The following is a 27,430-nucleotide window of genomic DNA, read 5'->3' as shown; positions in this document are numbered from 1 at the left end:
GCTCTTCGCCACTATCGCTACTTCGTTCTTCTTTCGTGACTTCTCTCCCACTTCTTGTCTACATCATTCTGTCGAGGGCCGCACCTACTGTCTATTTTCGAGCGGTGCCTATGTATAGTTTCACTCTCATGAGACGCGTCAGGAATATCGCGTGGTATGCTGGTTAGGTTCTCCTTCTCGCTTTGTTTTTATGTCCCTTTTTCTTTTTGTCCTCTCTCCCTTATGTTTCTTCTTTTCCTTTTATAATTAGTTTATGCAGATTTGTATCTTCTCGCCTCTTTCTTTATACAGATTTATAAAAGAGGATTCACACACGAGAAGGGCGCTACGTATAGATGGTACAAAGTAGTTGCAAAGTAGCTGGAAAGACTGATAGGGAAATTACACGTGCTAAATTGTGACACGCCGATGTAAGATCGTCTTGCTTAAAGTAACTTTTGAAGAACAACTTTTGCCCCAGATGATATGTTGATCTAATAAACTGTGCAAGGAGAATAACATTTCATGAAAAACTAATATCTTTTTCTCATAACCGTAACTTCATACTGTAACGAATAAGAAAAATAACATAAATTATTAACTTTTAACATAAACAACTTTCTTTTTTTATTATCATATATATTAGCTGCACGTCCTAGATAGTACAGTATATTTATGATAAATATTTATTACTATTCATTTTTTGAAATGTTATATAAACATTTTATATATCTTTTATATAAAATTTTTAACATTTTATATATCTTTTATATAAAATTTTTTTCTTTTATATAAAGCTTTATTCGAAATATTATCAAAATATAGACTAAATATTTTACTACAATATTTACAATAAATATTTTATAATATTTATAATAAATATTTATGATCTGTGCAATTTAAGACCACAAAAATATTGCGTTTTGTCTGGGATATGTAGAGAATTCAATAAATTAAATAAATTGTGCATCAAAATTATCACATTTAACGTTAACCTTTGCAAATAATTTTAACTGAAGCGCCCTTTATATTTTGGTATTAAATTTGAAATGCGCTTTTGACTACTTTTTTGTATCTTTTACTATTTTATATCTTTCTTATAACTTTTATTTCTGATAATAAAAACGTTTTATCTTTCCGAGAAAAGTGAAGATCTATTACAGCTATGGGAAAGATGAAATATGTCGCTATAAAATGTAGATATACCGATAATAACCGCTATAAGGAATAGATAAGTCATATCGTCTTATATAACATGGAAATTATTCATTATTTCCATTTAAGTGTGAACTATGAACGCCAACGAATTTTTACGCATAATGTTAGATAAATTCTCAGAATATAATATTCCAAAGTATATAGATAAATTAATCAATATTTTATTTCACTGATTCGTTTACCAAACCTTCGCGAGGTAATGCAATTCTTTATCCAATTATTTAATTTATCAATAATTAGGTATCAAATATCGAATGCTGTCGTTTTGGGTATCCTTTCAACACGGAGATAATAAGGATCGCCGGAGTGTTAATGGATTCGCGCATTCAATTCTGTATACGAACGCTCATCGATCTTGTGTTTGGCGCATCGCGTGCTTACATGCATACGATCATTGAGCTGGCCCTAGCCATTGTTTACAATAATTACGTACAGGCGTGGCTGCGCAGCTCGCAATTTTGTGTCTGTGCGATGCATACCTAAATATACGTCGCGTGCGATAAATAGACCCTGAATGCTTGGAATTCATTCGGGTTATACGCCTCATTTTATCATCCGCTAAACAATAACAAAATCCTGCAAGATAAAAATTCTTTTTTTATTAATTTCCGAACTCGGATGACGTTCGTTTTTCATGCGCCGAGAGCCGGATATAATCGTACTGATTTTTTATGCGTCGAGGACCGAATTTAGTCATACCGATTTCGATTGCTCGGTGCAATATTATTTTCCGATACACATGTCAAGTATTATTATTTTGCATTTTATTTAATGTAACAATTCATCATTCGCGATATTGTAAATGATGAATTGTTACATTAAATAAAATGCAAAACGACAGTACTTGGTATACCTAACAAGAATATTTCTGAATAAATGGTAGATAGATTACCAAATCACCATCGACTGCACAATTTACTGCACAACCATTTAATTAATCGCTTGTCATCAGTGACGACAGTCACTGATGAACAAGGCTAATCGTCTAACGAGGGATTTAATCAGGTCATTAGCGGGTTTGTTTGCGAGAGCTTGCGCAACTTTAAAGTCGTTATACGTAGGAAATTTAACATTATAGATTGTTAATAATATTCTCTGGTAACTACCAATATGCTTTGACACGATATCGAGTATGGGGTATCTTGGCGCCTGTCATAAACGTTACTTCACATTTGCTGACAGTTATCGGTTAGAGTTTGCGATACGTGATGCTGGCGTATATCGGAAATAAAGCGATACTATAATCTAATGAGAATAGATTGCAATGACACCATATGAGACACTGATTCAAGTTAGCGAACTCTTGTGATTGTTATTTCGGCACAACTTTGATTACCTTTTGCTATATCGATCGCAATATCGCAATATCTTTACATAAAACTAATAAATCAAATCACGAAATAAGGTACGTTATATCTTTCGAAGAGATTATTTAAAATGGTAAAGATACGATTACGTTATTTTTTCAGAAAAACGCAATAAAAATTACGAAGCATTTATTTTTATTTATACGTTTATTCAAAGTGTACTTGTATTCAAAGACAAAAATGTTTGATGGGATGAAAGACAGAATCTCTTACGATGTGGTTTTTTGTCTGTTTCAGGTGGTGTTAGTTTTCATTCTCAGTATAGCATCGCTTATAATATACTTCATCGATGCCTCCAGGTGAGTAACAAGACTTCGACGGTGGCGTTAATGCGTAGCTTTTAAGTTTATCACAAACATTCATGCATATTGTTTTTATTCTTGCGCAGTATTGATAATATTATAACAACACTTTATGGCTTTTTCTTGTGGTTTAATTAAGGGCGCGGCGATAATCGCTAGTTTAATCGCTGCTATTTTAGTCGCCCTTTCAGCGTTGCTTTTTTTAAGACCGAGACCTTCGCGTGAGTTCATAAGAGATGCTGACCTAACATCCGCAATCTCGTGCTTTTATGTTACAGCGAAGTGGTGGAGCGTTGCCAGAAGTGGAGCAACAACATTACTCAGCAGATAGACTTAGCTTTCAATATATTTTTTATGGTCTACTTTTTTATACGCGTAAGTAAGATCATCACCGTTCCTTCTGTCAATGAACTTTTCAGCTAACATTAAGACTATAAAATATGCAAGTTTTGCCACATAAAAAGTATCAACGTTCCATCTCGATAAATTTCTTAAGAAGAAAAGTGTTTACACATAAAATTTCACTAAAGTTCGGAACGTTCGAAAAACATTTTAAATTTATATAATGCGTTTTATATGAAGCATAGACGATTTTTACTTGTATCTTACGAAAAACTTTCTAGAGTTCTTTACGCAAAATATATAATATTCGCTAGACTAGTTTTTTTTAAATTTCAATGTTCGTTTAATATTATTTCTTGTATGATTCTCACAGTTTATCGCCGCCAGTGACAAGCTGTGGTTCATGTTGGAGATGTATTCGTTCGTGGACTACTTTACGATACCACCGTCCTTCGTGTCGATATATCTCGATCGGACGTGGATCGGACTGAGGTTCCTCCGAGCCCTACGACTGATGACGGTCCCTGACATCCTCCAGTACCTTAACATTCTAAAGACATCGAGCTCTATTCGTCTTGCCCAACTCGTCTCCATCTTCATTTCGGTCTGGTTAACCGCTGCTGGCATCATTCATTTGGTGAGTCTTATCTTTTTTTTTTATGCTTCATTATTTAAAAAGTGATTTACTATAATCGATGAATGGAGAAAGGGGATGAGTCCAATTTTATTCGACGATAAATTTTTCTTTTCACTGATTTTGAAATGAAAAGCGATCTTGAAGTGGATAGGGGATGGTTTTCAGTGCAAATAGGGCACTTGTCCTAGGCTTTTGAGGGCTTAAAGTAGATGTTGAAAATGAGTAATGAGTGCAGAAAGGGCACTAGTCCAGGGTTTGTCCCTTTTTGAGATTAAAAAAAAAATGGAACACTACATCCCAGAGCGTAGAAGCTTTTTTAATGAGAATTACTAATAATTGAGCTTGAAGAGTAACCAGAAGAGATATTTTAATAGTCAAAGTTTTAATTGTGTGCATGCAATGTTTCTAAAGTGTTTTATGTAAATTATATCATTTAGTTTAATATAAAAAAGTAATTATTGTTTAACATAATTTAAGATAAATCTGTAGCGACGTACTACAATTTTTAACTTTTTTTTATCAACGTTGAGTGCAAAAAGAAAATGAGTCCAAATTCGAAATTAAAATTTTACATTTAAGATAGATATGCATTTCACAAACCAGGAAATATTAAAAATATTATTGAATGTCATGTAAATTCCCAAAAATAATTTTATTAATTTTTTCATTAAAATTAAAATTAAATCATTTTCATTAATCCTAAAAAAAATTGATAAATGTGACTTGTCTTCTTCCTGCACTTATTGATTCAATTGTAAAAAATTTAGTTTTTTCTTTTCTAACAATAAAGAATTTAAGTCTAAACGTAAAGAGAGAAGAATACTATTTATAGGTCTTGTTGCTTATGTAATATTCATATATGAATATACAAATATAATTGTCAAAATTTAAATCTCTTAAATTACATTCATATTAATTTCAAAATAAAATATTTTACCCAATATACACGTCATTGTAAAATTTTATTACATAAATGTCTTTTTGAATTAATAACATTTTTCCCCTATACTCTTTTAAGTAACGTATAAAAAGGAATTTTTGACCATACATGTATTATAGATGCACAGAGCGTCATAAGATATACGAAAAAATTTAGAATTTTTTAATGAATATTAATTGGTAATAACAAAAATAATTTTTTAAATATATATATAATCTTTTTGTTTTTTATTTTTGTCAAAATATAATAAGAATAATCTTTTAATAAATTTCAAAATATTTGAAAAAAATCAAAAACAGCGATTTAAGGATATGAATATGTAATAATTCTATTTTTATAAATAATGAATAGACGCTAGTAATAATATGATAACACAAAAATCAAATATACAGTTTCTCAATGATTGTATCAACACGAAAAAATTATAATGACAAAGTATCTTTATATTTCTCGTTTTATCTTTTTTACGATTTTTACAATTTGAGTATTTTATATAATAAGAATATAATCTTACATCATTTCAATAATATATTTTTTTCTCACGACTTCCTTTTACATTTCCCAAGACGACCCGTATGCAGAAATCCGAGAGATCCGGACGTTCCACGTTTATACCATTGCGCAGTAGTATAAGCTTATGGTTATGACTTAACCAATATAAACCGCAATTTCACTCTTGACACCGCGCGAGGACGGTCCTAAACGTAATAACATCATGCCCGCAGCTTGAAAACTCAGGGGACCCTTTCGACTTCTCGAACCCACAACAGCTTTCGTATTGGACCTGTGTGTACTTTCTAATCGTGACGATGTCCACGGTAGGATATGGCGACGTTTACTGCCAGACGGTCCTCGGCCGCACATTCCTAGTATTTTTTCTACTCGTCGGTTTGGTAAGTTATTTTTGTGTATTCTTTTCAAAACGTAGTCAAGTCTCTAATGTTACGTACGTCGGAGGCTTTTATACCGCGAATAATATGTCCCTCGATAATTGCGTGATTCTCAAAAACGCGTTCCATTTTTTACGTTGATAAATATCAATGAATATGACTATTTTCCCATCTTAATTCGGTTGCTCCATAGATAAGTGCAGAAGCATTTTTATATATGAACAAACACTACTTTGTGTAGATATATACATAATTAAATTCTCACCACGTAACGGTGGTTATAATTTATGAAGTATAGAATATATGAACTAAATAAATAAATCTTTATTCTCGTAAAAATTTCGTTTATTGTGTTTTTCTATGGATCTCTCTGTTAGCGATAAATAAACAAACGAGCTTTGCGAAATGCATGAAACGAAACGTCTTTTCTTCTTTATCGAATTGATTCCTTTAAATAAAATATACAACGCGAAAAGCCGAAAATCTATAAAACGTATGTACAAAATTCATATCGGTTTGAAGTATTCCTTCTTTTTTCTTCTACCTTTCTTTATTTCCTCGTATGCACTCAAAGAGCTTTTTCACTTGACTTGTCTTTCCGCCGAATTTCCGTGATCTTGCATATCTTCCTTTCTTATCCCGAAAAATCTCAAAGTACAGCCGCATTCCGCTTGCTATTCGGCATTTCGCACAGCTCGTTTCGTCAAACTGGAGCTACTAGTTTTACCAAAGCTCGTATATCAGAGAAGAACGGTCGACGAGACGAGCGGCGGTCTCAGATTTACGTGTCCCATGAGCCGCGAGACAATAAATACTTCGAGTGTACGATGTTCTCCGACCGTTGATCCTCCTGCATCGCGAGAAACAGTTCGTTAGAGATACAATTTATTAGGAAATTCTTTATAATGCATTTTAAACTTTTTCATTCAAATTCCATATTTTGTGACATCTCAAGTTCGGTACTGAAAGATATAAAGCTGTAAAAGAAGTGTAAGCTCTTCAGATTAAAACTTGAATTTACTTTGCTTTTAATCGATACAGTCGTGATGTTTTCGAATTAGTGACACTTTTACGCTTCGAAAACAGTTTAAAAACATCGCTAGTAGTATCCACTGATGGTATTTATGTGTTAGCTTTATTTTAACTGTAAACGGTAATGAAACTTCACTAACTCATGTTTCCAAGAGATAAAGCTTGAACGACAAGTATGTTTTCTGAATGACATATTTAGAGCTTTTATCGCGAATTTACCCCACTTCTTGAACTTTCTGGCTTCGCAACTTGAGACAAAGGAAAACGCGGTTGTAGTACTATTGAAATAACATTTCCGTTGATGTCACGCGAAAATGGCTTTTTGGGGGCAGAAATCAACGGGGGAGAACGGTGCCGCTCGTTATATATTGAATCGATCGATTCGTTTGAACGCCGATGCGCGCATTGCTGCGAGCATGCCTTTATGCGTACATGTTATGCGTACATGTGTGCGTGCGCGACTTATCGATCGTGAACTTTGCGTACACGGTCGACTTGGTCAGGGATAACAGCCCGCTCTCTTGGAGTTTTCTCGAAGACGGGCGTCGTATCTTTTTCTCTTAAACGCGAGCATCGTCGTTCAAACATCTGTCGGAAACGTGCCCAAGTTAACGTTTGTTGCCCGAAGCTTATGATCAGCATAAAATATTAATAATAGATAATATTAATTATTTGGAGAGAACATATCCCAAAAGTACGGTATATTCAACATACGTGAAGTTTGTGATACAGAATTAGTTTCGCATAAGGGCTTAGATCGTTCCATATAGAAAATATATAAGCTTCTTTTATTTCTTTATAAAACAATTTGTTATTGTGATAGGTATGTGATAAATGTGTAAAATATATAATTATATTTTAGTTAGTAAAGAAAATATGTGTTAGTAAAGAAAATGACATAATTGTATGTTTTGCTGTTTATTTTGCGATTAATGGTCATTCAAGTAGCCATATTTTATCAATATGCTATAAGGATTGAAAAATCTTTACGGTAGAATAAAAAAATTGTCATGAATTAAGCCCTTATCACGATATGACGACGAACGTAAAGAGACTAGCTTAACTCGGCTTCACTCCTTTTTTTCGAACATCGCTTAAAATCTATTTAAAACGTTTCCCACTTCCTGTAACTTATGTGTGTGTGTGTGTATATATATATATATATATATACGCACATCGAAAATGTAGAAAAAATTCCCGTTATTATGTGAAGTAGTTAGTGCTAATTTGGACCAACTAATTCGAAATTTTAGCTATGACAGTAGAGACGAAAAGACAAAGATATTGTCTACCTTTGCCTCAATATCCTTATTATATATTATAAATTTATCGGAACCATTATGACATTTCAGATTGTTGTAATAAAATTATCTATAAATCACAACTAAAAAACAATTATGTTAATTATACGAAAAGTTTTGAAAATCTCATCAATTATCTTAAACAGGTAAATAATATAAATATCTATAATTTAATAAAAAGAGACGCACAAAATTTCACAACGTTGTCAAAATTTTGCAGGATAAATTATTATTGAAACAAGAAGATTACATTTAATCAATATCTTCTTTTCTGACAGCTTCCGCACAAGCAGTTTATCGAAAGAAAAATCTTTTATCTCCAATATTAAATATAATTTTGTTTGTAATTCCGAATATAATCTTGTTCCCAATTTAAATTTTTTCAAAAAGAAACTTTCTGAAACATTCTGCATAGTTGATAAGACATTGATAGAATTATTGAAAGCACAATCCCAGTAATAAAAATTGTAATGGATTTCGACAACGACTTTATATAATTTTCATACCAACTCGCTCATACTTTATAACTTTAGAAAAGGCTTCTTAATAAAATAAATTGTCAGAATGCATAGAGACTGCATCAAGTATCTTTTAAATGATAGAGTTTTGTATACGTAGAATTATTGAAGACATTTTCTATCCGCGTTGTAATCGAATGATTTTGTGAACATGATCCGTTTTAGTAATTCGATGATTGCAAAAGACATAATAGCTGATAAATTATTTGTTTTATTAAAATAATTTTTTTTATATTACCTTGGTTTTTGTCGCAAAAGTTTCAATTTTTATTACAAAATTTAACAAGATTTCAATTAAGACGATTAAATAAATATAGTTTTAAAACTATAAAACGCAGCTGAGGCATTTAGCATAGTCAACATTTTGCTTAAACTACATATATTTCGCATTAGATTAATTTGCTATAAGCGCTCGAGCCTCCTGATTTCGGTATTACGTGAGATGATGAAAGAAGGAATTGCGGTCACGCGTATTTGTACGACACATCGTAGTATTGAAAGCATATATATCTTTCTCTCTCTTTCTCTCTTTCTCTGTTTCTATCATTCTCTCTCTCTTTCTCTCTTTCTCTATCTTACGGCTTAAATTGGTTCTACGAGTTTTGCTACAGCCACTGTCTATCTTTTCTCTTCGATCTAAGAGTCATTTGTAGCTAATAATGCGACGAATCGATTATTGAAGTACGATCGATTCGGCTTGTCATGCGAACGCTGCGATATATGCTGCGAACTTATTTTTTTTATGACATAGAGAATATTGAAAGGACTTTTATTACACACATGAGGAGCCTCGAAACTTGAAGCTATGAAACTTTACAAATCTCGTTCCATACTAAAAAACAACTTAGAAGCACAGGGATAAAACTCATGAATAATGCTCTTATTAAAACAGAAAAGTTTTACAAAGTTATTTAAATATATCAATCCTTATTTTTTAATTTTTTTTCATAAATATTTGTATAATTGATATAAAAATCGGGTAATCCCAATCTCGTAATTATTTTGTAATTGAAATTTAAGAGAATCGATCAAATAATTACTTTTATTTGCATAACGCTTGGAAAAAGCTATAAAATAAAAACTTTGCGAGATCACTTCTTTATTTTTTTACATCGCGATATTACATTTCATTAGATGAATCAAAGTGATCCAATTTGAAAAAAATATAAGATAATTTACAGAAAAGCGTGATTAACTTGCGAATATTGCTATCCACAGAGATTCGAGGTTTTTATTATTATTATTATTATACAAATTTTTATATTAATTTTATCGTATCTCTCTCGAAGAGCACGAGGCCAATGACGTCGATAAAATATTGATGTTTGTACGCGCTTGATCTTTGATTGTTTACATTCTGTCTGTATGTGTATTTTCTGCGACGCTGATACGCTGCTCATATTACGACGTAAGATATTATTCTGACCGCTTGAACTTTATTTTTTCGAATTGTCAGTCTTATGATACTCTCAGTAGTGACATTTGAGATATCAAGGGTAAACGCGAGATTTAACCGAAACAATGTTCATCCGTTTCGCTATTACTGGAACGTTCACTTCGTTTTCGCTCCCACAATCGATAAAGAGCGAAAGCTACACAAAGTAATATAGTTTTATTATATTACGGGACAGGAGATGCCACTTTGTCTTTTTATTGATTTTAAATGGCGCGTTGTAAACTTGGTTAAAGGACAATTCTCGAAATGGAGAATCCGCACGATTAACTTTAAGACTTTCACTCGAATTGGTAGTATTCCAACGGTAATAAAAAAATTGAGTCATATTGCCTTTACAGAATACAAACAGAACAAAAATTACATCATTTTCCCATCAGACATTTTTGATTATTTAAACGAACCAATAATTTAATGTAAAACACAGTTCTTTATCTAACATTTTATTTATAAAAATTTATGTAAAGTTAAATTAATAATAAAGATTAATTTTTATTATAAATTTTTAATTTAATAAAACATTAAACATTATTGCATTTTGTATTTATAAATCATTAACTTATGTTACGTTGATATTTTTTATTCTAAACATTTTACATACACGAGTTAATGTATAAAATTTGTACATCCATTACGAGAGATATATCGAGTGTGCTGGAGAACATGTGGTATATCCTGTCCATTATACTTTTGTGTATTGCACCGAGAGGTTTGTAACCGAATCGTTGGTCTGTCGATAAGTCAGCTGGAAATGAAAAATCACGTCCTTGTAACACATTTAAAGGGGAAGGTTCTTTTGGAACACTTTCAAAATGCTTTGGCACTCATCTGAAAGTATGATAGCACGTGTCTCTGTATAATGAGCGACGGGCGAGAAACCCTTTTAACCGAACTCAGTATAATATTCCGTAGACACGAGCGGTAATAAATCCGAAATTAGACGACGTGCGACCGTAAATTAAACCAACTTAGACAAGCTTAAAAGATCGATAGACTCCTGGTTCATTGCGAGTTCGGTCTCGGTCGCGAGTACTTAAAAGTAACACAAAAATGAAGTTGGCATTGTCTCCGACTGCATAAAGAGATGGAAAGAAAAGACTATGCTTTTTCAGAATTACAAAGAAAAGAAAACTATATTTTACAGTTATACTTATATACGCGCAATTTATGTTAGCTTTAAAATAAATTAATAGTTTTTATAACTACTCCAATAATATATATACGTATTATTAATGCATTTATTAGAGTGAAAAGTACCTTTTGACGAGAACAATTAGTGGCACGGTTATTTGAACTAATTATATTGAATATCCTTGTTTTAAAATTTATAAATCTGATTTCCAGTAATATAACAGAGAATAATTGCAAATGGTACATGCGTATTCTAATTTACCCTCACAATCAGTCCAATATAATTTTAAACAACTAGAATGATGTATCAAATGAACGAGGTATTCAAGTGCATTTATACAAAATTTTGCTCATAAATTGTGGGTTCATCAAGTTAATTTATTATCACTGTTTGCGTTATAGCCATTATTATTAATGTCCATAAGCCATTCGGTTACAAACCCCAGCAAATAAATTATTATTTGCAAGGCCCGTGCAAGTATGAATTAAATTTTTATTTTCAAGTACATTAATTATCTTTCTCTTCCAGATTAATTTATTATTAAGATAATACATCTACAACTACATTCGCGGATATTAATTATTACGTGGGATTGTATTGATTTAATAGACTGTTTACTAAATTCCAGAATACGTGATATCGCTAAGTATCTTTGAAGTTCTGAGCTCTGGTACGCGAGTTCTCACACTTCGCTGCGTACTGATCGCATGACGAAGTGATCGCCGGTCGTACAATTCGCTGCTTCGCCATGCTACTTTACAGGATATCTATATATTCCTGGCTGTTTCTTGAGAGCGTACATCATGTCGAACGCAAAGTGTCGACACATTTCTCTCTCGCTGTTCTGTCTCTTACGATAATTTCGTTGATCGCAGTGTCTTTAGTTGCCTGGTATCTATAAAGCTCGCGACACAAACGCCCAGTTGCGAATCACTTTCAACGCCTATATTAATGGCAAATTACATGGCGTGACGTGACACGGCACTACCTTATCGATCGTTTGTGATGGATCATATCTTTCTCATAGCATCCGGCATTATAGACGATTTACATAATAGCGCTTCCTTCATTTTACACGCGCATGAAGCAAGATCGATTTGTTGAATTTCCTTTCTGCTTCCGTTCACCAAGACCGCTTGCATCTTTCTTACACTTCTGCTTTTTAATTTCTAATTGTTATAAGTTATATTATTTGATATCTTGTATAATGTTTATTCTATAACAACAGAAAGCTGTTTGTATAAGATTAGTATTAAATATCATCCTTATTTTATCAGATTTTTAAAAATAAAGAGAACGAATTTAAATTTAGTAAAAAATGCGTAACTTAATCAAATATACAATAAATTAACAAGTGAAATAATACAACAATAAGAGTATTAATCATATGATTTTGTTATGAGATGAATATATAAAAAAGATGAATATATAAAAATTAAAAAAATTTGTCTTTATTATAAATTTAAAAATACTGATCTTAATTGTTTTAAATACACTTCTGCTGTTTTCAGCATTTTTATTTATTTCTGGCTTACTATACTGCTTTTATTCATGTGCTTACATATTTAAGTATTATTATACTGCAGACAAGTATATACATTCACAAATAGTTACTTGAAACATACACACTGGATAATTCTATACGCGGTTTCATCAAAATCTTCGTGATGTAAGTATATATGATGTATAATATAATAATAATAAAATCACTTTAGCACAAAATAAAATTGTGATAGAAAATAATTCACTATAATTATTGAATTTTTTAAATCGATTTTGATCCTTTTTATGGAATTTTTGCTTGATATTGAAATGCAGCAAAACATAATTATACTACCCGATATATTTATATATGAAATAAATATATGTTGTTTATTAATTAATAAATTTATTAAATTTAAATCATTAATATCGGAATATAAGACCAAATTATACTATAAAAAATTTTAAAAACGATTTTTTTTATAAATCCGTGTTCTTAATATATCATTTAATTATTGCATACATTATATAACATATAATAAATTGACTCTTTTTAAAATTAACAAAAAATATATATTTATATGCAATTTTGCGTATAATTATAGACATTTAAATTTTTTATTTAATATTCCACGGGTACAGTTTTATAAAAAAAAAACGAAGTCGATATATTTGTTGTTATTAAATGAAAGTTTTATTAATAATTGCCAGCGCGAAGTGCTCTTTTTTTCACACTATACGCTTTATTATCTATGCATCGATCCAAGACACGTTCTATGATATTGATATACCTATATTTAAAAGCATCGCAATTTTCATGTCACTTTTTAAGCACATATTTTTCAAGCACAATTTCTAAACACGAAACGTAGAACGTAGATTATTGCTCAGTCAATCGCATTTTTCTCCCGTTTTCGCCTGTTCTCTCCTTTCTTTTCTACACCGTTTCCCGACGCGAAACACGCACCCAACTTATACCATAACACGGCGCGAAAGCACTGCTGTTAAATGCAACCGTACATAGGTGACCCAGTTTGCTTTCTCAACGATACGTAGTCGCATAGTGTTTTCCAGCTATGATTTCTATTTGCAGGCAATTTTTGCTAGTAGCATACCCGAGATAATAGAGCTCGTAGGCAGTAGGTCCAAGTACAGCGGCGAATACAAGCGGGAGCATGGAAAGAGGTATTACTATCAAATTTACGTCCTACAAACCCTCTGTCTATTGTCTATTAATTTTACTTTTCCCCTCTTCCAGTATGTCTATGTATATACTTACTCGTAAGAATTAATGAATTTACATTCACAATATACACAAATCACGCACGTATACACACATAAACGCACACGATGCGCAATTTACACGCGTGCACTCGTATACACGTATTGCCGTCGCGATAACGTTCATTATTGTTCCATCATCGTTCTAAATTAATGCAAAACGTCAAGAGCTCGAGAACCCATGATGAATGCATGAAAATTTACAGCAGTTGGAAGTATAGACTTGATGGGGGTATAACGACCGCGCGAGCGCGTTGTGTATAATCGTCGTTGGCATTCCCTTTCATTTCCCAGTAAATTAAACGATTCTCGTCCACGGTGGAAGGTCGAATAAAACAAGAAGGAAAAATTTCATGATCGACACGGACGAGCGGTATTCCTCCCAAAAAGGTGGAAACGCTTGGAATCGAAAATGTCGATATCCGGCTACTGCATATTTGCTCGTATAACGGTATCGAAGTGTATTTTTGCGCTTGCTGAAAAGCGTAATTAAAATGTATGATTTGTGAATTACAAATATGCATTCTTTATTTATATTTCATTATTTTTTATTAGAGCAAACGGATGGCATAACGTATATTTGAGTGGAACGATTTAAAAATAGTAGATTAAAAGTTAGGAACTTAATATTATTACGTAATATACAAAGATGGAATAAACTATGCTACTTGTTTTGCAAATGTTGAAAATATTAAATATTTTTCAAATTTAAAATTATCTTAAACATTTGTAATAATTAAATTAAATATCTTAGAATTATTAATATTATATCGAAAAAATATACATTAAAGCAATTACAAAATCAGTTCAGATATTCGAAGGGGATTATAGCTGCATGTGTGATCATTGTAAGAGTCGCGACCGATTTTATTATTATCGTCACGTTGAATGGAGGTCACGGTTACCCGTGACCAGGTAAATGTTGAGCCATCTGCGACGAACAAAAGTAGATTTTATTTTTTGGTATCAGTCCAAGTAGTCATCTCGAATTAAAGCCGATAAAGCACAGCTGAGCCTTAAATCAGTACGCACGTAACCGGTAACAAATATCAATATCATTACCTTGAGTCTCATTCTCCCGTATATATTTTGAAATCAATTCACGTATATTTATTGACGTATATCTCAATGAGCTAATTTTCGTTTTGCTTCATTTTTTGATAATTTTAAATAACATACATGTTCCCAACAAATATAATTGAGAATAGGATAATTGTACAATTTTAGTTTTCATTTATGTTTCTAATTATTTTTTAAGCATTATTAATTTTTGAAAAAAATTACAAATCTCTGGATGTTGAAATATATATTGTTAGAATTATTTAAATACGCGTAATTAATTCTTATTGATGATGATCTGAAGTTCTGAGTACAATGACCTTTCACCGTGAGATGCCAAGTTAACAAAAAAATGTGTTCTAAGGACAACGACTACATGTAAGTCCAAAATGAGAAAAGCAACTATGCATAGTAAGTTTGTCGTATGCATGATACTTTATACTATCGACAGAAGTGGTTTTCATCATGTATTAATTATCGTTCTATTTCAACAGCACGAAGTAACAAACATCCATATTGGTATAATATTAATATAAATAATACATAAGATGATATTATATAAATATGGATCACACGGTGATGAGAGCGAAAGTGGTTTGATGGAATTTGTATTGCATTTTTAGAATTTAATCTCTAAGAGTGACAAAATTTTTGCGTATCTAGAAAATAATTAAAGTTAAAAATTTTTTAGATATTTTCATTATATCTGATTGTTTTAACTAATAAACGATTGTTTTTTTTTCTAATTCCATCAAGTTTCTTCGCTATTACATTAATTATTGTTTATCAAAAGCACTTTCTTAACAAGTTACATGGTTTGCCATTTTAGTCTGCTACCTTTAATATATGAACATATACAGAAATACAATTTTACTTATTATTTATTATATTATACTACATTAATGCAAAATGTTCAAAACTCTTATATTAAATATTGTACATAATTAATCAAATCATGTAAAATGATTGCAACAGATTTGGTAATATGATATATTATTCATAAATTATCGAAGATATAATTACTACTTTAAATCATGCATAAATCGTCTTGCATGATTTGACCATTTGTTTTATACGAAAGGTACATAAACATATATACACTTAATCACTGCAGAACGCAACTAATCGCGAAACACACTTTAGAAATCCTAATTTTTATTTATCTTCCCGACTCTTCCCAAAATAAGGAAGTTAGATGAAAATTAGTCCTTTAGTCTTCAACGGCGTATTCATTCCAAAAGTAAGCGATGCCATGTTCAAAATGGTGCTAATTGCTCGAAATTGCCGGCATCATATGCTACAATAGTTTGCATGCTGTTAAATTCATTTTTATTAATACTTCGCGCAAGCAGATGACGACACTTGTTTTTTTGCTCCTTGTAATAGGAGATGTGCAAAATGATTGAAATTAATTAACATTCTTTGACTTCTTAACAGTGGCATAATTCTAGAATTATGACGCATGTTTTTTTTATAGAACAAGGAACTAACGGCACTGTGCTTCATGGAACGATTGACTTAACCCGCATCATTTCGCAAGACTACAGAGATGAATTGTTATTCTTCGCGGAACGAGATACTTGATTTTTTTTATAATGGCTGCGCATCATTTATCTAATAACGCGCAATTTACTAACATGCAATTTCATCATTCGATATGATCTAATGGTTATGAGCGTGCTACTATTGGCACAATATATTCGCTATTCGCGTTTAGTAATTTTCCGCATAAATTATTCAGACTCAGCTACTAATAAATAATTCAAATTATTTTCTCTTCACTTCAATGATATCAGCTTTGAATATCATTTGAAGACTCACGTATAAGAAATGTATCATCGCATTTTAACAAACATTTTACAATTTATTTCCGTTGAGAAATTTGAGTAAGTTATAATATACATAATGATTAAAAAACGGGAGAATAGTGCAAGTTAGAATAATATCATTGCATTATTATGCACTTGTATTGCATTATTGTTTGCATTGCTGACATATTATCACGATAGGTAAATATATATTTCGTGTATATTTTCTATTAAAATCGGTAATCTTATTCGTTAGCAGTTTCATCTATTGAAAAATCTGTTGAAAAATTGATTGAAGAAGTGATTATTATAGATTATTACACAACAAGAAATCTTTATGTTTTCTTTAAATATTGTTTTACAGCGATTACAGAAAAATTGACTACAGAATTGCGTAAACATGTATAATCTTAATATTAAAAAAGATTTCTCGGGATTCAAGAGAACTAATAATTAATAAAGGTTATGATTATATATTATAAAAATTTTTCATTAATATTATTTAAGTAAAGTTTCTTTAATTCCGATCTAATTTATTTAACGAAGAAAAATTTGTTTCAAAATATCCAAAACGTACTTTGTCAAATGCTAAAAATAAATAGCGTTTTGAAAACAATTTAGGAACAACTGAAAACTAAGAAAAAATACAATGTATCTTTTTAAATATTTCTATATTTCTTGTTTTTTAAAGTTTTAAATTTTTTTGATCGTTATAATTTATGATTTTTATAACTTGAAATTCGACTAGAATACCCAGTTGTTCTAACATTTTACAATTTCAATGTAGTGTAAAATATTACTGTCGTACTCATAAAAATATAATCATATACTTTCTTTAAAAACGAATTTGATAATTAACATTAAGAAAATATATAATACATCTTAGAAACACTTTTACCATTAAGATAATATTAAAAAAATATTTAATCGATTTTGTATTAAGAACTATTTGCACTATTACAATTGTAAAAACTTACGTATCCATTTAATCACACAAAATACACATCAGCTTTAAAAAAGCATTGTACCATGATTCTAATCGCGTTTCAGTTGATTAATCGTACCTGTCATCTTCAGTCTCGCGATTTATGATGCTCTATCGCTTGACTATGAGCGATCAGACTTATATGGTTAAACTGGAATACGAGCGAACAAAAAGAAAGAAAACAAAAAAAAAACAAATATAAAAAGTTCAGGATAGGGGTCTGTTCTGACGGCAACGGATGATTGTGGGTGTGTAGGCGGTGTTCGCCAGCTGGATCCCAGAGATCACGGAGCTCGCCGCGAATCGCTGCAAGTACGGTGGCCAGTACAGCCGCGAGCGTGGACGCAGGTACCCCAGAAATCCACCTACGTGGAATCAAGCCATGAAACAATTCCTTGAAATTAGCCCCCGTGTTGTCCCCACAGTAGTCACATAGATACGAGAAGTAGCGAAATCGCCCTGGGATAGCGGGTGGTCTCGTCATGCGGCGATTTCCCCGATCACGATTTACCGATATTGCATCATATTATCGCTGCGCAATTAGAGGCACTTTTATCAGGAGGGAGGACGGGAGCAAGATAATTCGCAGGATAAATCTTTATTATTGCGAATGGTCAATGTGTTCTTCATGTATTTTCTCATTTCGTTATCGTACCAACGAAAAAGTTTAGCGCAAGAAAATATGGACGATAGAAGCTGAATAAACATGGTATCCGTAACGAAATCCGTGTATCTTAATGATTGCGCCGTCGTTGGCGCGCGCGACCCAGTTCTCCGACCATGAATTTACGGATTAAACTTTTTGTAGACTCTTTGCTAGTCTTACTTTGGCAAAACGAATTGATATTGTTTATTCTCGTGCGAAGAAAGCGAGATAAGGCCGAACATTATGCGCGTGACTCAATTCTTTTTCGATAAAAAAAAATAAGAGAAAAAGAAATATGTCGTTTCCTCGGGCTTGTATAATACATTTAGGCAAACGGGACCACTCTTGCTATCTGTGATGAACTCTCCGATTAGTAAATATGTCCCTTCTTTCCTCCAACCCCTTCGGATCATATTATTATCATGAATCCGTGTGGTTGTTAGAGAAATTTCGAATTTCTCGAACCACTTTCCCTCTTTTTAATCACTTTTATCTCACCGTTTCTTTAACACGCCCTATTTTCACCGCTTTCTTACCCACTTTTTACCAGTTAGCAGATATCTTGGTAATACATACTGATATGCTTGGACTTTTTGTGGAAAGAGAAACACACGCGTTTTTTATACATATACACACGTTAGTAGATGAGACGAATTATTAATTGTTGCATCTTTCTTTCCTTCTCTCTTTCTCTCTTACTATATATATTACATATATCTAAATATATTTATATATTGCCTTATCGCACGGTTACGAAAGGTAGTTCGTTCTCCTCATATCCCTTTTGTTAACTCGTCGGATACGTTTCGGGTATCACGGGACAGATGAGAGATTCTTATCTGTGGGTGTATCTTTACTAAAATAGTTATCTTTGCTTTTATACATTATGTATCACCTTTTTCTCCTCCACTGTGGCGCTTAACGATATGTACATATTTTTCGCATCGGGCGCACGGGTTTGCTTTCCGTTACAACGAAATTAGAGGTAGGTTGGAGTGGTTGAGTATGAAGAGCTGACTTACATCGCGTGCATAATGTATCTCGGTAATCTAGTTACCGTGTAGATTAGCTAGCGGACGCACGTCGACACGGTCGCGCCATTTTATTTATTTTCACATTACACGTATACTGCATTATACGAACAACATCGACGATGAATGTCAACTATAATGACGTTATCGTTTTCTGCACGCGTGGATGATGTTGGTATCAACATATGACAGCTAGTCGACCGTAAAATGCTCGAGCTACATGTCAATGCAGACAATTTTAGCTTTTTGTCTGTCAGGCAATTGGTATTAGAATATTGTATGTACGTGTATTATATTACACATATCTTTTTTCTTTCGTTCAATATTCTGTGTATGCATTATAATCAGGGTTGGTAAAAAACATGTTTTAAACGTGTTTTATAGATACAGTTTAAAATATGCTAAATTGATGTTTTTAATATGTTTTAAATATGTTTTTTTATAGTACTGTTTAAAACATATTTGAAGCATTAAAAACATATTTAAGAAGAAACACAGTACGTTTTATTCTTAAAAAAAAAAAACATTAGTGTATTTACCAACCCTGATTATAATATCATTAGTTAAATTGCGGAACAAAAGACAAACTCGTTTGCCTTGTTCAAACAATTATTTTCTTATTTATAAAGTTCACGCGCGCAGTGAAATAGATTTTAAAATATTTTATTAACTCGCGCAGCGACGTGACATTATATATTTCTTTTTGATTTTTATCCAGTAAAGTCTGTATTGACATTTTTTTTACAAAACATGCTTTTCTGTTAGTTGAACATCTATCTAGATTTAGTTATGTACGCAGTAACATTTGCTTGATAAACGAGCAAAACATTCATTTATGCTATCTAGAGTGAATCATCCCTTAAGGGATATAATTGTTTTTATGCAGCATCACGTATTGAATACATGTCACAGATCTTCCAACAATTTACCGTAAATGCCGAATGATTAAAATACGTGGAAGCAGCTGTGAAGCAGCGAGTTGCTGATGATGTTGATATTCCTCGGCATATAAGACTGTATTTAATATCTTCAAAATAAATCATCAACGCGACGTTATAACGAGACGGGAGCAATATACTACTTTTCCTATATGAGCGAAGGAAATTCAATCACGCTCGGTTAAATTCCTTTCCCAGAGAGAGAGTAAATCGTGGATACCTCTCTTTTTTCTCTTTCTCTATTAGTTTCTTTCTCGTTCTTCCTCTTTCTGTCTATCTATCTATTTACCCATCTATCTATTCCACACTCTCTTCCACATTGAGTTTCTTTGGTGGCATGCGATAGTGTTCTGGTTAGTCTGTAGATTGTCGAAAGGCGATCGATCCCCTAATACGGAATGGCCTTTAGAGAGGGAGAACAACCCTCTCTCGTTCGATGCGTGAGCGAGGAGAGCGGTCGTCTCCGGTTCAATTGCGATATTTCCTTTTGGCTTAATATACAAACACATACACGGTTTTTGACATTTAAAATAGCGCAGTAGCAGGTGCAGACGTAGGTACATACAGCCGCTGTTTTTTTAGGGGTTCTATCAGTAGAAGTTGTGCACGTCTAACTGCGACACACAACGCTATATTCATTTGCGGCGCAGAGCGATGTAACCCGGTGAAGATAATTTCTATTACTTCCAATTAAAATTAAACAAAATATTTGATGGTATATTTTCTTGAGATTCTAATTAAAATGATCCTACAAATTCACTTGACGAAGCTTTTAAACATTAACAAGCAATACGAACGGTTTTTATCGCAATATTTAATTACATCGCTCTCTTACTTCAAAAGTGACACAACTAAAAAATTAGGTATCCTATCAGAAAAGGGAAAACATTATTTTTTAATTTTACAGAAAGTTATTGACTAATCAAATAATATTGGCAAAAAGAATATATTCTTAACATGATGAAATATCATTTTTGTCATTTTCGTTTCTCAATCCATTTTTAAAATCCATCTTTTTTAGTTACATTTTTTATAAAATCAAATTAGTTTATTTTTAACGATTAATAATGTTTGTTTAACTCATTTGTGGTAAAAATATCACGATTTTTTAGTCGCATCATTTTTGAGGTGAATAAGTGTTCTATATGGTGTTAACAATAATAATAGAAAATAGGAACCAATCTGAAAATGTGAAAACTTCAATTTCTATTTCCGTAGTGTATTCAACTTCGTAAATTTCAGTAAATTCAATTCAGTAAATTCAATTTCGTAAATTTCTTTCAATTCAGTTTGACTCACTTGCAGGAGCGATACGATATACATACAAACGATACGGTAGCGTACGTGTGGACTCAATTATGCCACCTTGTCCGAGATAACGGATTTTATTGTCGCCGGTACGGTAAAAATATCGAGCGGACGTGCAACGGAATAGCGCGTCTATGACCTTTTGACCGGGACGCGCGAATGAAAAATTGATCGGATCTACGGTTTCGTCTTCCCCGTCGTTCGCCGTGAAGCGCCAACTCATGATTCCTATTGCGGGCACGCAGGTAGTCTAGCTTGGGATCACATCGGGCATACCTCACATCATTCCATATGACACGCGGGTAACGTATTCGCGACATGTGCAGGCGCATACCGAGGCAAAGAGGAAGGGGGATGAGAACGTACGGGCCGGGCGATTGTCGTCCTGCGTGTCATATACGCATTACAATGTGCATTGATGCGCGGTGATCGACGAAAGGGATATACGCCCGCCCGGAACATCACTCCTCGGTCAGCCTCAGTCGCAAATTACGCTTCTATCGCGTTACCACAAATCGCGAGATGAGAGTAGCACAATACATATACATACCATATACATGTTACACATACAGAAACGTAGGTTGACACTGGCTCATGCCTCAAGGAATACCGTCGCAAAATCGCATTCTTTTTCGGCAAGAACTATTCAACCGTTCTAATTTACATGTCGCAATGATGATTGTAATGCAATTACGCGCTCACAGACTTCGTTGCCGCAGACGTACCGCTTCTCGCGATTAGATTTTTTCTCGTTCAGCAGATTGTCGATTGGCTTTTACTTCCGATAATAAGAGTATTGTTGTTACCATTTGGCAGTAACGCAAGTGATATTCGTCAATAAAAGATAATAAGACGAATGTTTTGATGCATTAATACAGCGTAATATGTTATATCTAATTTTGGGTAGTCTATCGATGATAGACTTCCTTCTATAAATAAATTTTCAGGATTTGAGAGTACGCTCAAAAGGGACAGCTTTACATTGTATCCGTTTATAATATACGTACAATATTTACGCGAACAGCGCGCGTTTCGTATGCTCGTTTCTAGAGGATGAAGAAAGAGATCGACATTAATGTGTGTGCTGTAGCATAACTTCATTGATTCATTATTAATCCTGATTAAAACGATGTGCATATATTTCATTCGAGATTTTGCAAAAATACATATATATGTTATAATCTTGCATTTATTATGTCTTGTGTCGATTGTATCTTGTATTAGTGTGAACGAGTGATTAACATTAACCAGATGCTAACACCGCTCACTAATTAAATTTCTAATAAAAATTCCGCATTTTATTCCGTTGTAAATAGGGACTATGAATAAGAAAATGTAACGCGAATTCAGAAAATGATCTTATAATTTTGACAATGGTTGACTTAAATTAATTACTTATGATTAAATATAACTGAATAATTGATATTTATTTAGATTGACACAAGACATATCTAAATAATTATTGTAATTCGTAATTAAAGCAATTTTGAATATCAGTTAAAATTTTTCGTTTGATTATTAAAACATAAAATACAGATTTTGTATAAATGTAATGCTTTCAATATTATTCTCTGTAATTAAACATTGTAAAGTATTAAAAAATGTTTCGTGATGCTCTTAGTGGCAATTTCTGGACTTTTTTTATTTATAAAATTTATTTGTAAAAATGCTTACATCAAATTTTCCATTATTTACATATTTAACATTTATAAATTTATTCGCGTTGATGTTTGAAGATCTAAAAATTTGCTTTCTACAATCGTCGTATGAGCTAATTTTTTAACTTATTTGTTACAAACGATATTTATTTAATAAGCAACGAGTAATATTCCTTGACTTCTTAAAAAAAACGAATGATGACATAGCTTTTTTGTATACAATAAATAATATAAATACATTTGTGTGTGGAAAGAAAAATTCTTAAAAAGGATAGTATTAAAACAAATCAAAGATATTTTAAGCGGATCATACATTGTAGTAAAAATGATGTTAGTTTTCCTAATAAGAACAATATATGATTACCTATAATATATTGAGTGCACAAAATTATACGTTATGAAAAAACATGGATATAAACAGATCTTTCAGTGAATTAGGTAGATACATATCGGCACATGTAGTGTACATTAGGCTTAGGTATAGGTGTGTAGGACTTATAAATATAGGTAGTTTACCTACCCTGCCCTTTTATGGATGTGTTTCGTACCCAACACATCATTAATTTTCGGAGACGTGGCAGTATAGCACTGATCGTGTCTCTGCACAGACAGCACAAACAGCAGTTGCGCATTTCGCGAGCCAAAATCTGATTTCGTTTATAAATGCAAATATCCTCTTCCCCTTGTTCCCTTATCGTTTTTTTAATGAAAAAGGAAAAGACGTACAGTGTAACCAGCATATAATGATTACTAGTCATCCTGACATCGCGACACGACGTCGGAAAAATTAAAATCGATCTACCGACCGATCAACCGAAATACATGTAAAAAAAAGCAAAAGCAAACTACTGCCAACCCTGTCACACAAGTGTATTGATGCGAGTGTTATGTTCTGTTCTATTACGTGGTATAGGCCATATTCGCCAGTTGTATCCCTGAGATAATTGACCTGATCGGGACGCGAAACAAGTACGGCGGCACTTTGAAGAACGAGCGAGGTCGCAGGTGAGAGACAACCAACCAATTAGCTTCCCCGATTTGAATTCCAGTTCCGACTGCCATTATACCCACAATGTCCTCCCGTACACGAAAGACTATGTAACCTCCACCTTGCCCCTCTAGCATCTATCTGTTACACCTTTGTTTTTCTATACACGTACACGGGCGCACACATAATATTCTGATTTCCTTCTTGATTCCTCTCTGATCCAGCCTCCCGTGAATGCAGTCTCCCGATAGAAGCACGTATGAACATCGATCCTCATCAAGAAATCTCAATTTCGATAAATCCTCACCTTAAATCTGTATCTATATATTTAGAGATCAGTGTTAGCATCGCAAAACCGCAGTTCCGTACCAGCTCATTGCACTAGTTGTCAGTCGGCCTTAGTGCAGCCGCCGCCCCAAAAACATTCCTGAACTGCAGCCTACTCCAGCAAAACCTTCCCTTCAGCAGACCAGACAGCCCATCTACTATCACATCCTGCCAACCACACTCAGCAACTGGTGTTAGCTTGTTTGTTCACACTGATCGCACTTGGGACAAATACGGCTCGTCACGCAGTTTGACATACGCATAAAGCGTAGAACGTGAAACAAACGAAAATCGCGAGAAAATTAACAAGAAGTTTCTTCGCTGAAAAAAGTCTCCAGATATTTATATAATATTAAAAATCATCGCAAAATTTTGCATTAAACGTTCTACGTTTTTCGTTTTGCAAATAAATCGCGCGAGTCTTAATTGGATTTTAACAAGAGGTGTCATGTCTAGATCAACTTGTTCGTTTAAATCTTCTGCTTAATTAATTAATATTGCAATCATTGCGCCAGCCGTGAACCGTGTTCTCGAGGGAATTTAAATTGAGACGACACTTAACGCAATCTGTTGTAAACGGATGTGACAACTTTGCGGTTAGCAGGCACAGTTGTGCGTCGCACTGACAAGCCGCAGAAATTCGCACGAGTCTTGAGTTAATTATTCAATATACGTTGGAGCATCACGGTCGAACGATCTTATTATTATTATTATTAAACGAACCGCACACTTTGATATGTCGAGCTGTATTTCTCTCCGAGTGCAAGGGGTTAAACGTCCAGCATGTACCCTGTATTATCCGAACCATTGAATGCATATATTATATATATATATATATACATATAATATATGTATATATATAAAATCTAATGTTGTACCACTTCAGTGTAATAATCTTGGTGTTTTAGACAGTATTAATGATCATTTTTGCGTATCGGTAAACCTTAAAGAGGGTAAATTGGAGAAGAATATACTGCCTAAATAAATATGTATATGTTATTGAGATTGCTGGTCTCATATGTAGCTCAGGGATTCTGGTTGAGGACATCCTCGGTGGGCCGAAATGAACAACGTAGATCAGGGACAATTCAGAGTTTTTCGGTTCAACTGTCATTCACAACTAGTGCAAGTGTGGCTTTCATAAGAAGAAGCTACACGACAATAACACGCTGCTGATCGCATCATTCGAGCACCTGATCCAAATACGTGATGACGTTTGTCTATATCGATGAACGATATACGCGAATCCGCGAACATACGATAGTAATAACCTAGAAGAGCTTTGTCATGATGATAAATGCCTCGCGAAAATTACTGTTGACATTTTTAGCCGTCCTTCACGGCGTGTGTCATCCGTGCTGCGTTTTTTATCGATGTTTCGTTGATACTGGCCATCAGATACTATGGTTTAATGATTCTGGATCAACTTCACCTAATGGCACCGCAAGCGTGTTTAATAAATTAAACGTTCTGATTACATAAAGACATGCTCCAATAACGGAACGATCGCAGCAATCACTCTTGTGTGAATAATTTCACGTCACGTCAAAAGACTCACGGGAATCCGATTTTCATTGTATGAACACGTATGAGCATCTGATTTTTCTCACGTGGGCAATCCGAGATACGACGAGCGCGTTCAATTTTCGATAAATCCGCGTTACTTCCACTTGATCACCAATTGGACATGCGATCGATACACAAGAACGACTTGCAACAGCTCATACCCACGACACACGCTCACATCTCGATACGCACACGGCGTCGGTCCCCTTTACGTTTATAGCAAAAGTAACCAGTAATTCTGCTCGAGTATTATCGGGCTTGCATTGAATCCAGTAGCACCTATCGCGTGGCCCATAAATGATAACAGAAATCGCGCGATACGGGAAGACTACTGAGTTCATGATAAAGCCAAATGTCAAACATCACCGAGTAGATGACATAAAGCATGGAATGATCATGGTCGAACTTCGCTATTTTTCCTTTGCGAGTTCGTTGATTATCTTTGGGCACCACTTACAAATTGGTTTTACTTGTTATGTGACACTTATAGAAGTAGGAATACGTCTCTCATTATCGATATGTATACACAGCACGTAGAAATTACACACGTAGAAGAGAATTTTGTTCTTAACATACATACCGACGACTAACACATGAATGAGCTTGTATACCCGTGCGTATTTGATCTAACACTTATTAGCATTGACTTGTGTATGTACATTATATATCTAGCGGTACTAATTTATCACATAGGTATGTGTATAGTTAACTGGTTAAAATAAATCACTCCAATTCCTAGCGCAATATTGGTAAGTTTAGCCCACTGATTTATTACTTATTTTTAATAACTATGCGCGTGACTCTTTCAAACAGAGTATGCGTTATTTCAGTGCCAAGTAATTTTTATTATTTTTTAATTACTTTTTTTTTATGACCATCTTAATTTTGTAAAATGAGCTCGTTTATCGATCTTACGATGGATTTCATTAAGTATTATATTTTTAAAAATAATGCTTATTAATGTAAATTTATGTTTTATTTCTTCTTTTTAAGCTATATCGTGTATCGGTAAATATAATTAATGGAATAACTTCTAACAAAGATTTTACTGTGGCAGCAGACTAAAATGGCACAAAGTGAAAAAATAATTTTTCATCAATATCATTGTTCTTCTCTCTCTTCTTGTTTCGCTATTTTTGCTTATCTGTCTTTATAAATACATATATATATATATATATATATACCTATATTGGAAGACATAGTGATGAATATGCATTTGTTTTGAAAAAGTTTATTCAGCAG

General features: G+C 33.1%; 1 protein-coding gene across 26 annotated transcripts in view; it reads left to right on the top strand.

Annotated features, from left to right (window-relative positions):
- slo (calcium-activated potassium channel slo) overlaps positions 1 to 27,430 on the top strand; it is a 101,676-nt gene that overhangs the window by 38,909 nt on the left and 35,337 nt on the right. For 13 of the 26 annotated variants that reach the window (XM_018451130.1, XM_018451145.1, XM_018451141.1 and 10 more), the window contains exons 2-6: positions 2,802 to 2,863; positions 3,145 to 3,241; positions 3,582 to 3,845; positions 5,511 to 5,678; positions 24,221 to 24,312. In XM_018451130.1, the coding sequence (XP_018306632.1) occupies positions 2,802 to 2,863; positions 3,145 to 3,241; positions 3,582 to 3,845; positions 5,511 to 5,678; positions 24,221 to 24,312 (683 nt within the window). Of the gene's footprint in view, positions 1 to 2,801; positions 2,864 to 3,144; positions 3,242 to 3,581; positions 3,846 to 5,510; positions 5,679 to 13,686; positions 13,779 to 24,220; positions 24,313 to 27,430 lie in introns of all 26 variants that reach the window. The other 13 variants (XM_018451137.1, XM_018451146.1, XM_018451144.1 and 10 more) reach the window with 1 other exon arrangement.

The sequence above is a fragment of the Mycetomoellerius zeteki genome, unplaced genomic scaffold, assembly GCF_001594055.1.
Source record: "Mycetomoellerius zeteki isolate Tzet28-1 unplaced genomic scaffold, Tzet1.0 scaffold31, whole genome shotgun sequence".
Lineage (NCBI taxonomy): Eukaryota > Metazoa > Arthropoda > Insecta > Hymenoptera > Formicidae > Mycetomoellerius > Mycetomoellerius zeteki.
Note: the sequence above shows the minus strand (reverse complement) of the source record. Positions and strands in the feature narration are given on the sequence as shown.